At 45.7% G+C, this 11,111-nt stretch overlaps 1 protein-coding gene across 2 annotated transcripts; it reads right to left on the bottom strand.

Annotated features, from left to right (window-relative positions):
- Positions 1–478: 478 nt before the first annotated feature.
- Positions 479–7,763, bottom strand: Tmem18 (transmembrane protein 18). 2 transcript variants are annotated; one of them, XM_031356800.1, is made up of 5 exons: positions 7,630–7,763; positions 6,616–6,736; positions 4,603–4,657; positions 3,137–3,230; positions 479–3,052 (listed from the first exon to the last, which is right to left on the bottom strand). In XM_031356800.1, the coding sequence occupies exons 1-5, from the start codon at positions 7,684–7,686 to the stop codon at positions 2,957–2,959; spliced, it is 423 nt and encodes a 140-aa protein (XP_031212660.1). In that variant the 5' UTR covers positions 7,687–7,763; the 3' UTR covers positions 479–2,956. The 2 variants fall into 2 exon arrangements, with proteins under 2 accessions (XP_031212660.1, XP_031212659.1); XM_031356799.1 differs by lacking the exon at positions 7,630–7,763 and adding an exon at positions 7,365–7,530.
- Positions 7,764–11,111: the final 3,348 nt, after the last annotated feature.

Below are 11,111 nucleotides of genomic sequence, written 5' to 3'. Positions count from 1 at the left end.
AAGATTAAACTAAATTGGGTATGTGTGTGGATTTTGTGCAGATGTTATACCAGTGTATGTTAGACTGGGGCACTTGAGGATTTTGAATCTGGAAAGGATCCCAGACTCCATTCCTTGCGTGTACCAAAGGATAACTGCATAAACTTAACCATCTAAAAAGGCGCTGTCTTTAACCACTGGTTCACAATACCCACATTGATGGTCTCTGGCCTATGAACACTTCATATTCACAGGTTGTGTTGTGAAGAGATGATGACCACCACCCTAAACCACAGTATTTCTCACAGTATGTTAATAACTGTTGCTTTCTTCATAGATCTTTGATGCTTGTGGCATTGTATTTCCAGCAGTATGAGGGTCACAGGCAGAAACCAAGAAGTCAGCACTGAGAAATCTTGTTCAGCATTATATTCTAAACACACACACACACACACACACACACACACACACACACACACCAGAGAAAGCACATTGTATATTATCAAATATATTTTATTGTATATTAAAGCATAATAATCAACAAACATGAAGCTTCATGAGTTGGAATGTATAAAATGGTTATTTTAGGCCTTTCCAGTGCTTTTCACAACTACTCAGTGAGTGAGTGTTCACCGTCCATCAATTGCCTGTAAACCTTCCTTTACAGAAGTGTGAACATGGCACTGGTCAAATCTGTAAAATCCTCAGAGTAGCACTGAACCCAACTGCTCGTTCACAGTTCCAGCTTGCAGGGTTTTCCTTAATATAAGGACAAAATATCAAGAAGTTCCTCCAAGTGTAATTTTTGCCACTGAGTGAATTTCAAAAACACAAAACATTTGTATATGTGTTATGTGTGTACCAGTGTGCACACGTGCATGTATGAAAGCCAGAAGACAACTTCAGGTGTTGTTCATCAGGAATGGCTAATGTATCACTTTGTTTCATGTGCATATATAGTTAGAGGACAACTGGTAGTGTCGATTCCTTCCTTCCATCAAGCAACTGGACTTAGCTTTAATGCTTGGGAGCAAATGCTGAGTTCTGGGGATCAAACTCAGCTCTTCATGCTTAAATGGAAAGTACTGAGTCCTCTCTCTAATCCAAAACTTTCATTAAAACAAAACAAAACACAAACATTTAATTATCTCAAAAACTAAGCACATGTACAGCCACTGAGAAAGAGACAAGGCATGAAAGCCCAAAAGTCAAAGTCATGTTTACATAGTCTGAGGTATTAATACCAACATATGCCAGAACTCAGCCACCTCAACCGCTCTCTGACCCACTCGGCATCACTGGCCTCAGACACAAAGGCCTAAGGGGAAAGCATTGGTTAGTGAGCTCCAGACCTACCTGACACTCAATTGTTTCAGATTTATCTAACTGACTAATTTGTTCTTATTTTCTATGAAACTAATCAATGTTATAGTAAGCACCTTTGTAACCATAAAATGATCAAATATCCTGAACCAGAAAATTTCAGAAACATACAATTAGGTATACCCTTGGATACAATGTCCATGACTTAACAGTGTGATTTTTAAATTCAAAATTTGACTTACTACACTATGTTATTTTCTTTGGTACTTTCATTGTTCAGTATCAAGTGGACCAAATCAAGAGACTGTGAACACAATTCAGGTTAAGTGTTGCAGTAGGAGCCACAAACTCAAACCATAGGATTATCAGATTGTCACAAGTCAGTCAATAGGCTTTCTGTTAAAGCCTGAAGCCAGATAAATATTAAAAATCTATATAACTGGGTTTCAGGACATCACTGTAGTCTATCAAACTATCTACTTTTAACCTTTTAAATAATTTTAACTAGATTTTAGTTTAGAACTTTGAAGAATATTTCATTTAGAATGGAAAAAATCCTTTTAAATAGAGAAAATAATTCACAAATTATTTCTTTAAACTAAAGCCAAAAGTGTATAACATTTCCAGTAATAAATACTGTCTCTGAGTCTGGGTTTCCGACACTTGTCTCTACAGATTTATTGCTTCAGATTCCATAGAAACCAAGGGTGTCTGACAAAACAGAGGCACAGGTGACAATACGCCCTGCTGCGCTCGCCAGCCCCCAACTGCACAAGATATGACCCTCAGGAAGAACTGTCTGCACTTGTCACAGTCTGGGTAGAGACAGCCAAGCCATTCACTGAGCATGCAGGTATTTATAATTCTGTATCCAGAAAAAACAAAACCAAACGGTTCATTTGACATACTATTTTCCACGGAGTCTTGACTTTACAGCTTTCATTCTAGCTTAATATTTTTAAACAAAACATTTCCAGTGGCATAGCCCCAATTCAATTATTTAAGGCCTAGCTTCATGGGAACTGAAACACACTGCATTCTTTTCCAGACTTGTCCCACTGCTCCCTCAGCCTGGGCACTACTGGCATCATATTCACAGCAATACTCCATGCTGGGGCTGACCTGTGCCCTGTAGGATTTCAGCATCCTGGGCTCTATCCTACTGACACAAGTACCATGCCCACTTGTGGGGTGACAGCATCATCAAAGTTCCTGGGGACAAAGCTACCCTTAGCTGATAGCTACCACTACAGGCTAGAAACAGAAGGAGGAGCAAGGAATGGTCCCAGCAGGATGAGGCCGTTTATTTCCCAGTTTCTACACTTAAAACTTTGTGAACTCTAGTTACATAATGAGATCTACCAGCAACGGGTGAGAAGCTATGTATGATGTGGCTGAACCAGAAAGCTCCCACCACGGAAAGGAGGGGTTCCATTCAACATGCTTCCAGGTGACGGTATCCGTTCTATTAAGAAACAGCTCTAGGAGGGCTCCAAACAGAGTAAACTATAAAAACCATTTGGGGTGTGTTGAGATATAAGAACCTTTTTCCAAACCACAAGTCAGCTGACAGAAGACATCTGGGCCATGTGCAGCTCCCAGCTGGAAACAACCAAGTCGGAGGACAAACAAGGTGCACAGTGGCAGCTCGGCATCAATCTTCCTTTTTTCTCCTTCTCCTCTCCTTTCTTTTCTCTTGTAAGGTCTTCAGGTCAGTCATCACAGTCAAAGTCTTCCGGACCCACATAATCTAAAAATCATTTGGAGTCGTGATTAAAACTGGCAAGCCTACGAGTGAAGACAGTCAGGACATACACGTTTGTGCCATACATACCACAATGACCATGGCGTTGAACAGCAACGGAGCTGAGAACACAAGAGAAATGAACATCCCCCGGGAGTCAAAGTACTGATACTTGGCAAATAATCTGTGGTAGGAAAAACAAAACAAAACAATACAAAATGATTGACTTTTCAGTCCTGGAAGGTAACAGGAGAACAGTGTTGAACAGTCTGGGTTCACTGGAGGGTTCTCAAAACAGCTCAGAAACAGCTTTAATGTTTCTCATAAATTACAGTCAGAGTTGCATTCCTGCCATAGCTACTCAAGAGACTACTGTGTCTGGTGCTTCCTGCTCCCATGCACCTCAGTGAAGTAACTGCCATTCTGTGGAGGAGACTTGAAGGCCGCATGATTCCAACTTGCCCAAGGGTAAAAAGCCCAGCAGTAGAGGACAGGACTTGTCTAGGGGTAGACACTTCTGTGTTGGTAATGTGCAAATACAGTAGACAGTTGTTTTCATTGACTCGGTAACAAACAGTGATTGGGAAGCTGCTACATGAGCTATAGACTACAGCAAGGAAATGCAGAGACAGGTTCAGTCTTGAAGGAAGCCTGTCTTCTGGAGAGAAGAAAGAGCACAGATGGTCTGACTTATTGAAACAAAGCAGCACGCATGTGAATGTGTGTGATGAGAGGTCGGAATGACACTGACCAGGAGAAGGGACAACATGAATTTGAGGTGGCTGTGGGCCTGCAGGAGGTGCTACAGCAGAGGCTATGGGCATCAATACGGTTCTGTGCTTGTCTCTGAGCGACTAAGGACACACTGGAACATTGGGAGTAATCTGCTCTGAGACAGGAGGATCAGTTAGGACAAGTTAGGTGTGAGTGTTGGGGCTAGGGAAGCAGGGAGTAACTGTGGCAGCTCTGGCACTGTGTAGGTAGAGGACAGTTGTTTCCAAGTGGACAGGGGAGAGGGCAGGAGAAAGGCCCACTTCCTCTCGAACAATAGCACATACTCAGTACTCTCTCAAATTACCCCCTCCCAAAGTCTGCAACTAGAATTACTAAATAATGTTCCCAATGTTTTCCCACAGGTTGTAATTTATTGGTCAGCACCTTAAGAGCTCATGTGGGACAGTCAACAAGGTTTTGCCATTCTTAAAATCTCTCACTGTTGTGCAAGCCTCCAAGGCCTCCCTGACCATAAAGAGCTATCCCAAAAGTGGCACTGGCATTTCTGTTTAATAACACATACCACCAATGAGGAACTTGTAACTACTCTAATAAATAAAATTATTAGTCTTTGGCCAACAGCAACAATAACAAAGTATGTAACTACTTATTTCTTAAGGCCTAAACCCATATGTACAGGGTGTTCAATATTTATGTGGCCACGATTCCTGGGGTCCTCAATTTCCCTGCAAGTTTCATGTTTTTCTTTAGAAAGTTCGATGTGCAGGACCACTGCAGAGGAAAACTAAGACAGAGTAAAGAGCAGGAGAAGCTGACCTCACCTCCAGTTCACTGCAGCCACTTCGTTGATGTACTCGGCGCAATAGACTAACACTACTAAGAAAACATAGGAAACTTAGGTTAGAATTTCATGACCAATTACAATCACTACAGAGTGAGATAATACACCTTTACATGTAGCAATTTAACAGAATACCAAAAAAAAAAAAATGCAATTTCTATTTTAACTGTGATGTGGTAAGGACTCTAAGAATGTGAAGTTATAAAATATGCCCATTTAATAAGAATCAGAAAAAGATCAACACATATGTAACATGCTAAGGGTCTTAACCAAATTCCCATGAAGCTGCTCTAAACTGAACTGGCGGGACCACCGCCGGGATCCAGGTACAAAGTTCAGCGTTATCACCTCTGCATTTGTGAAGATGAAGGATGTAATCCCAGTGTTTTTATACTCTTGGGAGATTTTAATGAGACATAAAGCATAAAAAGCCCACAGCAGGGTCTGTAGTTTCCCAAGAATGCCTGTGGTTATCCCTCTCCAAAGCTGCAAGTACTTTGTTCTTTTTTTTTTTTTTTCTTCTTCTGAGACAGGGTCTCTCTCTGTGTAGCCCTGGCTGTCCTGGAATTCACTCTGTAGACCAGGCTGGCCTTGAACTCAGAAATCTGCCTGCCTCTGTCTCCCAAGCGCTGGGATTAAAGGCATGCGCCACCACTGCCCGGCCATATTGTTCTTAAACCTAGGAAGTTGATCCATCTTTCAAGGCACTTCCCTTGAGACGTCTGTACATATTAACTCTGTACAAAGGTCTCATCCCAGCCCTCTTGCCTTCCCATGCCTAAGTGCCTTTACTCTGCCTGCAGAACTCAGCTCCCCCCACCCCCGATATTCCAGTGTAAGATCTCAGTTCTTATTAAAATATCACTATAGCTGGCAAAACTATAATTATAAAGCTTCTATGGATCTGAGCTTCCCCAAAGAAGCTATATTAAGTTTAAGGAGTTTATTTTGCTCAACAGTGTAACCCTAAAATTTTTCAGGTAAAAAAAAAAATCCAAATGAAGAATGGACACCATCTGTATGTACTCATTTCCTGCCTCTCAGTCGACTAACTTTGTCTAAAATCAGCTTTTCCACTGATCAAGCAAACTGTTTTTGTCCTTCCAGTGTCTACAAAAATCAAGTTATTTATACTATAATCACTCAGTTTGTAACACTTAGCTCCTGTGGATTGTGGTATCTGACCTGTAACCCAGCTTCCTCCCAATGTCCTACCCTCCATTTTAGGGGTTCTGAACACTTATTTTCACTTGGGCAAGCAGACCTAAGCCAGCCAGCTGTTGCTGATCTTTTCTTCCTGACATTTTACGAAGTATCCTTTTGACCTAACTGAGGGGCCCAAAATAGTGAATGTCCTCATTTGGCCAAGTACCATGACTTCTATTATGTGTCTGTTTCTGTGTAATAAAGACTATCTTTTTCCATTCCAAGTACCTAATCCCTTCCCAGAATTCCTAAAACCATTATCTTTAAAACTAACCAAAAATAATATTTTATACATAGAATGCCTCTTTTTTCTTTTTTGTTTTTCAAGACAGCGTTTCTCTGTACAGCTCTGGCTATCCTGGAACTCACTCTGTAGACCAGGCTGGCCTCGAACTCAGAAATCCACCTGCCTCTGCCTCCCAAGTGCTGGGATTAAAGGCGTGCGCCACCACTGCCGAGCCATAGAATTTCTCTTAATATGCAGTCTGATTTCTAAAGCAGGCAGTATAGGACTAAACCTAGCAAGAAAACATCTGCATGAGAGACATGCTGCACTGAACTCAAGCAGGAATTCTTTGTGTAAGAGCCAGCATACGAAAATCAACATCTTAGTGTACTGATGTTTAGCACCCTTACCGGCCAACCTAGAACATGTCCAAAGATTACTTCATGATTTCCATATAGAATGGAAGGCTTGGGAAATCCCATGAAAACACACTGCAAACAAACGCAGGACAGTATCACAACAGTGACAGTGGGCACAGGAATTCATGCTTCTCCTACTCACCCAGACACAGGAAGTGCCCGATCTGTAGTTTATACCTCTGTGAGGAGAAGCATGTGAGAAGTAGGCACAGCAGATGGAAGGTGAGGAGTCCCAGGAGCCACGGCTCTGTCCAGTCTGTCTCCTGTGAGGATATAGCGTTAGAAACCTGGAGGGTAGCGAACTGCTTTCCTGTGGGTAGTGGGAGCTACCGGTCCCTTCCGTTGACTTTGGAGATTCTACCACTAGAACTCTCAGACAAGCTGGTGCAAGAGACGGGAAACAGCAACGCTTCAATTGCAAACACACTCACAGATTTTTATATATTTTCAAGTCTGAGCACACAGATTGGAAACGTTTGCCCACTTGCCTCTTTTGATTGGGTGAAATCTAAAGGGTTATTATCAACTAAACTGACAGACTAAATAAAATCATGTTGACTTGGAATGTGTGAAGCTGCTTACACCAAGCTCCGTGCATGAAGACCCGGAACTGAGAGCCATCCTAACCTGCAAGAGCTGACTGTCCCCGACACTTCTGCAGCACCCAGCTGGCTAGATAGTGTCCTTCAGCAATTCTTTGGGGTCTTAAGTCCATAACCCAAGGCTCAAATCGTTCTGATTCTGTCTCCAACTAATACTAAGTCCCTAGTCCCGACTTCTTAGGACCTCCCATGCCATTTTCCAAGGGCACGGCTCCACGAGGCAAGACAAGCTCCTGTATCTGGAGCCTTAAAGCTCTTGGGGAACTGCTTGGAGTCCAGTGTCCTTAACTGGGTATCGCTCACGTCTTCTGTGCCCCATCGGAAAGACAGGACTGGTAGGGAAAGCCATGTACACTGGTAAGACCCCCACCAGGGTGGGCACTGGTGTTGGGGACCCCAGCGGACTGCCGGTGCGCACCCGGGATCTGCCCCCATTCAGTTGAGCCGAGCGCGGCTTTCGGGGACAGCCAGCCCGCGCCTGCGCCGTTCACGCTAGACCTAGCAAACCCCCACCTACTGCCGGCGCCGCCCAGTCCTCAGAGCCTTCGAGTTACCATGATCACCGCTGGGATGCTGACAGGGAAGGCTCGGACTGAATACGGGTTTGCCATCGCGCCCGGGATCCCAACAGCCGGGAGGAGTCCGCAGCTTCCCACAGACGGGAAAGTCGCTTAGCCTTCTCGCGAGATCTACAGGTCCGAACCTGGCGCTTAGCTCTTCTCGCGAGAGTTCTGTTTTTTTTTTTTTATTATTATTTTACTTTATTTTATTTTATTTTATTTTTTAAAGTGTCCGACTTTCGTTATTACTTTAATGTATTTCTGTAAGACGTGTCAAAGTGCTCATCTGGTTTCTCCCAAACTCCCCAGAAAGCGGAGCGTTCGTAGGTTCCACCAGTGCAGCCGGCGGCCGGGGAGAGTTTGCCAGGGTCCCACGGCACCCTTGCCCCCCAGCCCGGGCTTGGTCAGCTTTTCACAGACCCGGGGTGAACGCAGCATCCTCGTCGCAGACCTGAGGTGAACACAGCGTCGGTCCCACAGAAGCCGCTGATCTCGGGCGTCTGCAGTCCACACCTGGAATAGACAAGGCGACCTCCACATACACCCGAGACAAATACGCCTTCTCCTCACGGACCTGAATTGGACCCGCTGTTAGCCCCACAGAATGGGGTGAGCTCATCCTCATCACAGACTGTGGACAGACACAGCGTCCTCCGCCCACACTGGCTTCTGGGCTTCACACGCGCAGATGAACTTGATGTCCTGACTATCCCACGGACCAGGACCAAGCCGGGGTACTATGTCTGTGCTCCTCACAGAGACAGCCTAAGCTGGGTGACCTTAGCCCAGGTACCTAACGGTGGGGACATTGAGACCTGAAGAGGCCACCTCCGCCTCCGGTAGCCCTCCAGGCAGCTGGCAGAACCTCCACCCCAGTGGGGGGATAAGGACACCAACCCACCCTCAAAATTTTCCACCCCAAATTTGTCCGGTCTAAAAGAAATACAGGGACAAAGATGAAGCAGAGACTGAAGGGCTGGCCAACCATTTTAACCAGCCCAGCCTGAAACCCATCCCATGGGCAAGCACCAATCCCTGACACTATTAATGATCCTCCGTTATGCGTACAGACAGTCCCCTAGCATAACGGCCCACTGAGAGGCTCCAGCCAGCAGTTGACTGAAACAGATGCAGATACCCACTGCCAAACATTGGATGGAGGTTGGGGACTTTTATATGGAAGAGTTGGGGGAAGGACTGAAGGCCTTTTAGGGGGTGGGAACCCCACATGAGGGCCAATAGAGTCAACTAACCTGGACCTCTGGCAGCTCTCTCTGGCAACTGAGCTGCCGACCAAAGAACACATGTGGGATGGACCAAGGCCCCTGGAACATACACAAAGGTGTAGCTCAGTCTCTATGTGCATCCCCCCACCCCCACCCCAACACACACACACAACTGGAGCAGATGCTGTCCCTAAAGCTGTGGCCTGACTGTGGGAGAGGATGTGACTCATCTGGCAGAGACTTGATGCACCAGGGTTGAGGGGGATACCCAGTGGGAGCTCACCCTCTCAGAGGAGACAGGGAAGGTGGGAAAGGGGGAGGGCCTCTGTGAGGGGGAACCTGAAGGGAGCAGCATTTGGGATGTTAAAAAAAAATAATTAAAAAGGCCTAGGATGAATATAGTGTCAGGTCTCCCAATCCTGGATCGATGGCATCTGAGTCCTACAAGCCACATAGCCCTTACCCAGAGAAATGGGATGCCAATGACATCTGTGCCACAGGCCTGAGATAGGCAGGGCTTCTGCCCTACAGGCCAGGAGTGCATGTGGTGTCCAGTCCTCACAGGTCTACGGGGAATATGGCATCTTCCTCAGAGACATGGAATGGTTATAGTGCCTTCCACAGAGCCGGGATGTACTAGCATTTGGACCGTACAGGCTTGGGGTGAAGAGGTTATTTGTGTCCCACAAATTTAGGATATTTCTAGCTCTATAGACCTGAATGGACACAACATCCTTGTCATATATACCCAGCATGGACACTGTCCTCCCTGCATGCCTAAATGAACACTATGACCCATCCCACAGGTCCTGGATGGACACAGAAACCTGAAACCTAGGCTGAAAGCAGGATCTGACTCACAGACCCAACATGGACTCAGAGTCCATCCATCAAGCTGACTGAAGAAGGATACCGCATCTCTACACACGGGATCCCTATCCCACAAAACAGAGATAGACATTCTATCCACATGACATAGTGAAGCATCCCCATCCAGTAGACTTTGGTGCATATGGTGTCTGCCTCCAAGACCAGCAATGAGTATGCAGTCAGTACATACAGATGTAGGATGAACACAGTATTCTTCCCATTGGCCATTCACATCCTAACTCATTCATCTAGAATAGACAAAGGTATTGGTGTTTCTATGGATCTATGGAATAAACAGGGCCCTAGTAACTTTGTGTGACTGGCGATGCTGTCCCAATTCTGGGGTGGTAGATTGCTCAAGAGTGACACACCATTGGACAGTTTGGAGTGTCCATGATCATGCAGACTGAGCTCTATTACTTTTACACATTTTACTGGAGAAGGAAAATGGAATATGCAGGCCATGGAATATGGACTGGCAATGCATTGTATAATGGTTTTAAGACAATCCACAGGAGGCTGTTAAACACAATTAGATCGTGTGTGAAGTTCTCTTAACTGCTCGTGTAAACAGTGAGGACCCAGGGTGCTAAGTCCTTACGTCAGAACATATGCACATGCACACGGGCATGCCCTCTGTTATACTGTCTGCGCCTGCTCTTTCACTTAATGGTATGACCGCTGATGCCATAGCCACCTCCACCGGTCTGAACACTGTGACAGTCATAGTCTGTCTCCTTCACTGTCGAATGGGCTCTGATGTAGTGGTCCATTATCCTTCACCCAGTTAGCATTGCACATGCTAAGTCTTCCTCCTCTCTCCCAGAGGCACACCCGGGCTGTCATTGTTACCTCACCTGTGCCTTTCAGACTTGGGCTACTCTGCTTCTCAGGCATGCACCCTCACCCTCTTCACCAAAGGTATGGAAAGGAGGAGGAGTGGGGAGAAGAAGAGGAGGAAGAAGAGGATGAGGAAGAGGAGGGAGAAGAGGAAGGAGAGGAGGAGGAGGAGGAAGAAGAGTAGAAAGAGGAGGAGGAAGAGGGAAAGGAGGAAGAGGAAGAGTAGAAGGAGGAGGAAGAGGAGGGAGAGGAGGAGGGGGAGGAGGAAGAGTAGAAGGAGGAGGAGGGAGAGGAGGAGGAGGAGGAGGAAGAAGAGTAGAAGGAGGAAGAGGGAGAGGGAGAGGAGGAAGTGGTGCTGGAGTCAAGGTCATTTGGATGTGGTCTAAAGTTGTGCTTTAAGGAGCACAGGGCATGTCCACCCTACCCAGCTGAGTACTCTCCCTATTGGGTTTTAGGGCCATTTGCTTAGAGTTGCTGTGTGGGCTAGAGTTCTCTTGTGGGTCTGAGGGCTAGGTCTTCCTGATGGTTTTTGGACAGGCC

Source organism: Mastomys coucha, unplaced genomic scaffold (assembly GCF_008632895.1).
Source record: "Mastomys coucha isolate ucsf_1 unplaced genomic scaffold, UCSF_Mcou_1 pScaffold6, whole genome shotgun sequence".
Lineage (NCBI taxonomy): Eukaryota > Metazoa > Chordata > Mammalia > Rodentia > Muridae > Mastomys > Mastomys coucha.
This window is presented reverse-complemented; position numbering and strand designations above follow the sequence as displayed.

Bases quoted from the DNA above. Each gene is read 5' to 3' on its own strand.
- Tmem18 (XM_031356799.1), bottom strand. From the start codon at position 7,424: ATGGCTTTCCCTACCAGTCCTGTCTTTCCGATGGGGCACAGAAGACGT. The intron at 4,658-6,615 runs GTGAGTAGGAGA...ATGTTTTCTTAG, and splicing joins CGGGCACTTCCTGTGTCTGG to TAGTGTTAGTCTATTGCGCC. The intron at 3,231-4,602 runs GTGAGGTCAGCT...TTCCTACCACAG, and splicing joins GTGGCTGCAGTGAACTGGAG to ATTATTTGCCAAGTATCAGT.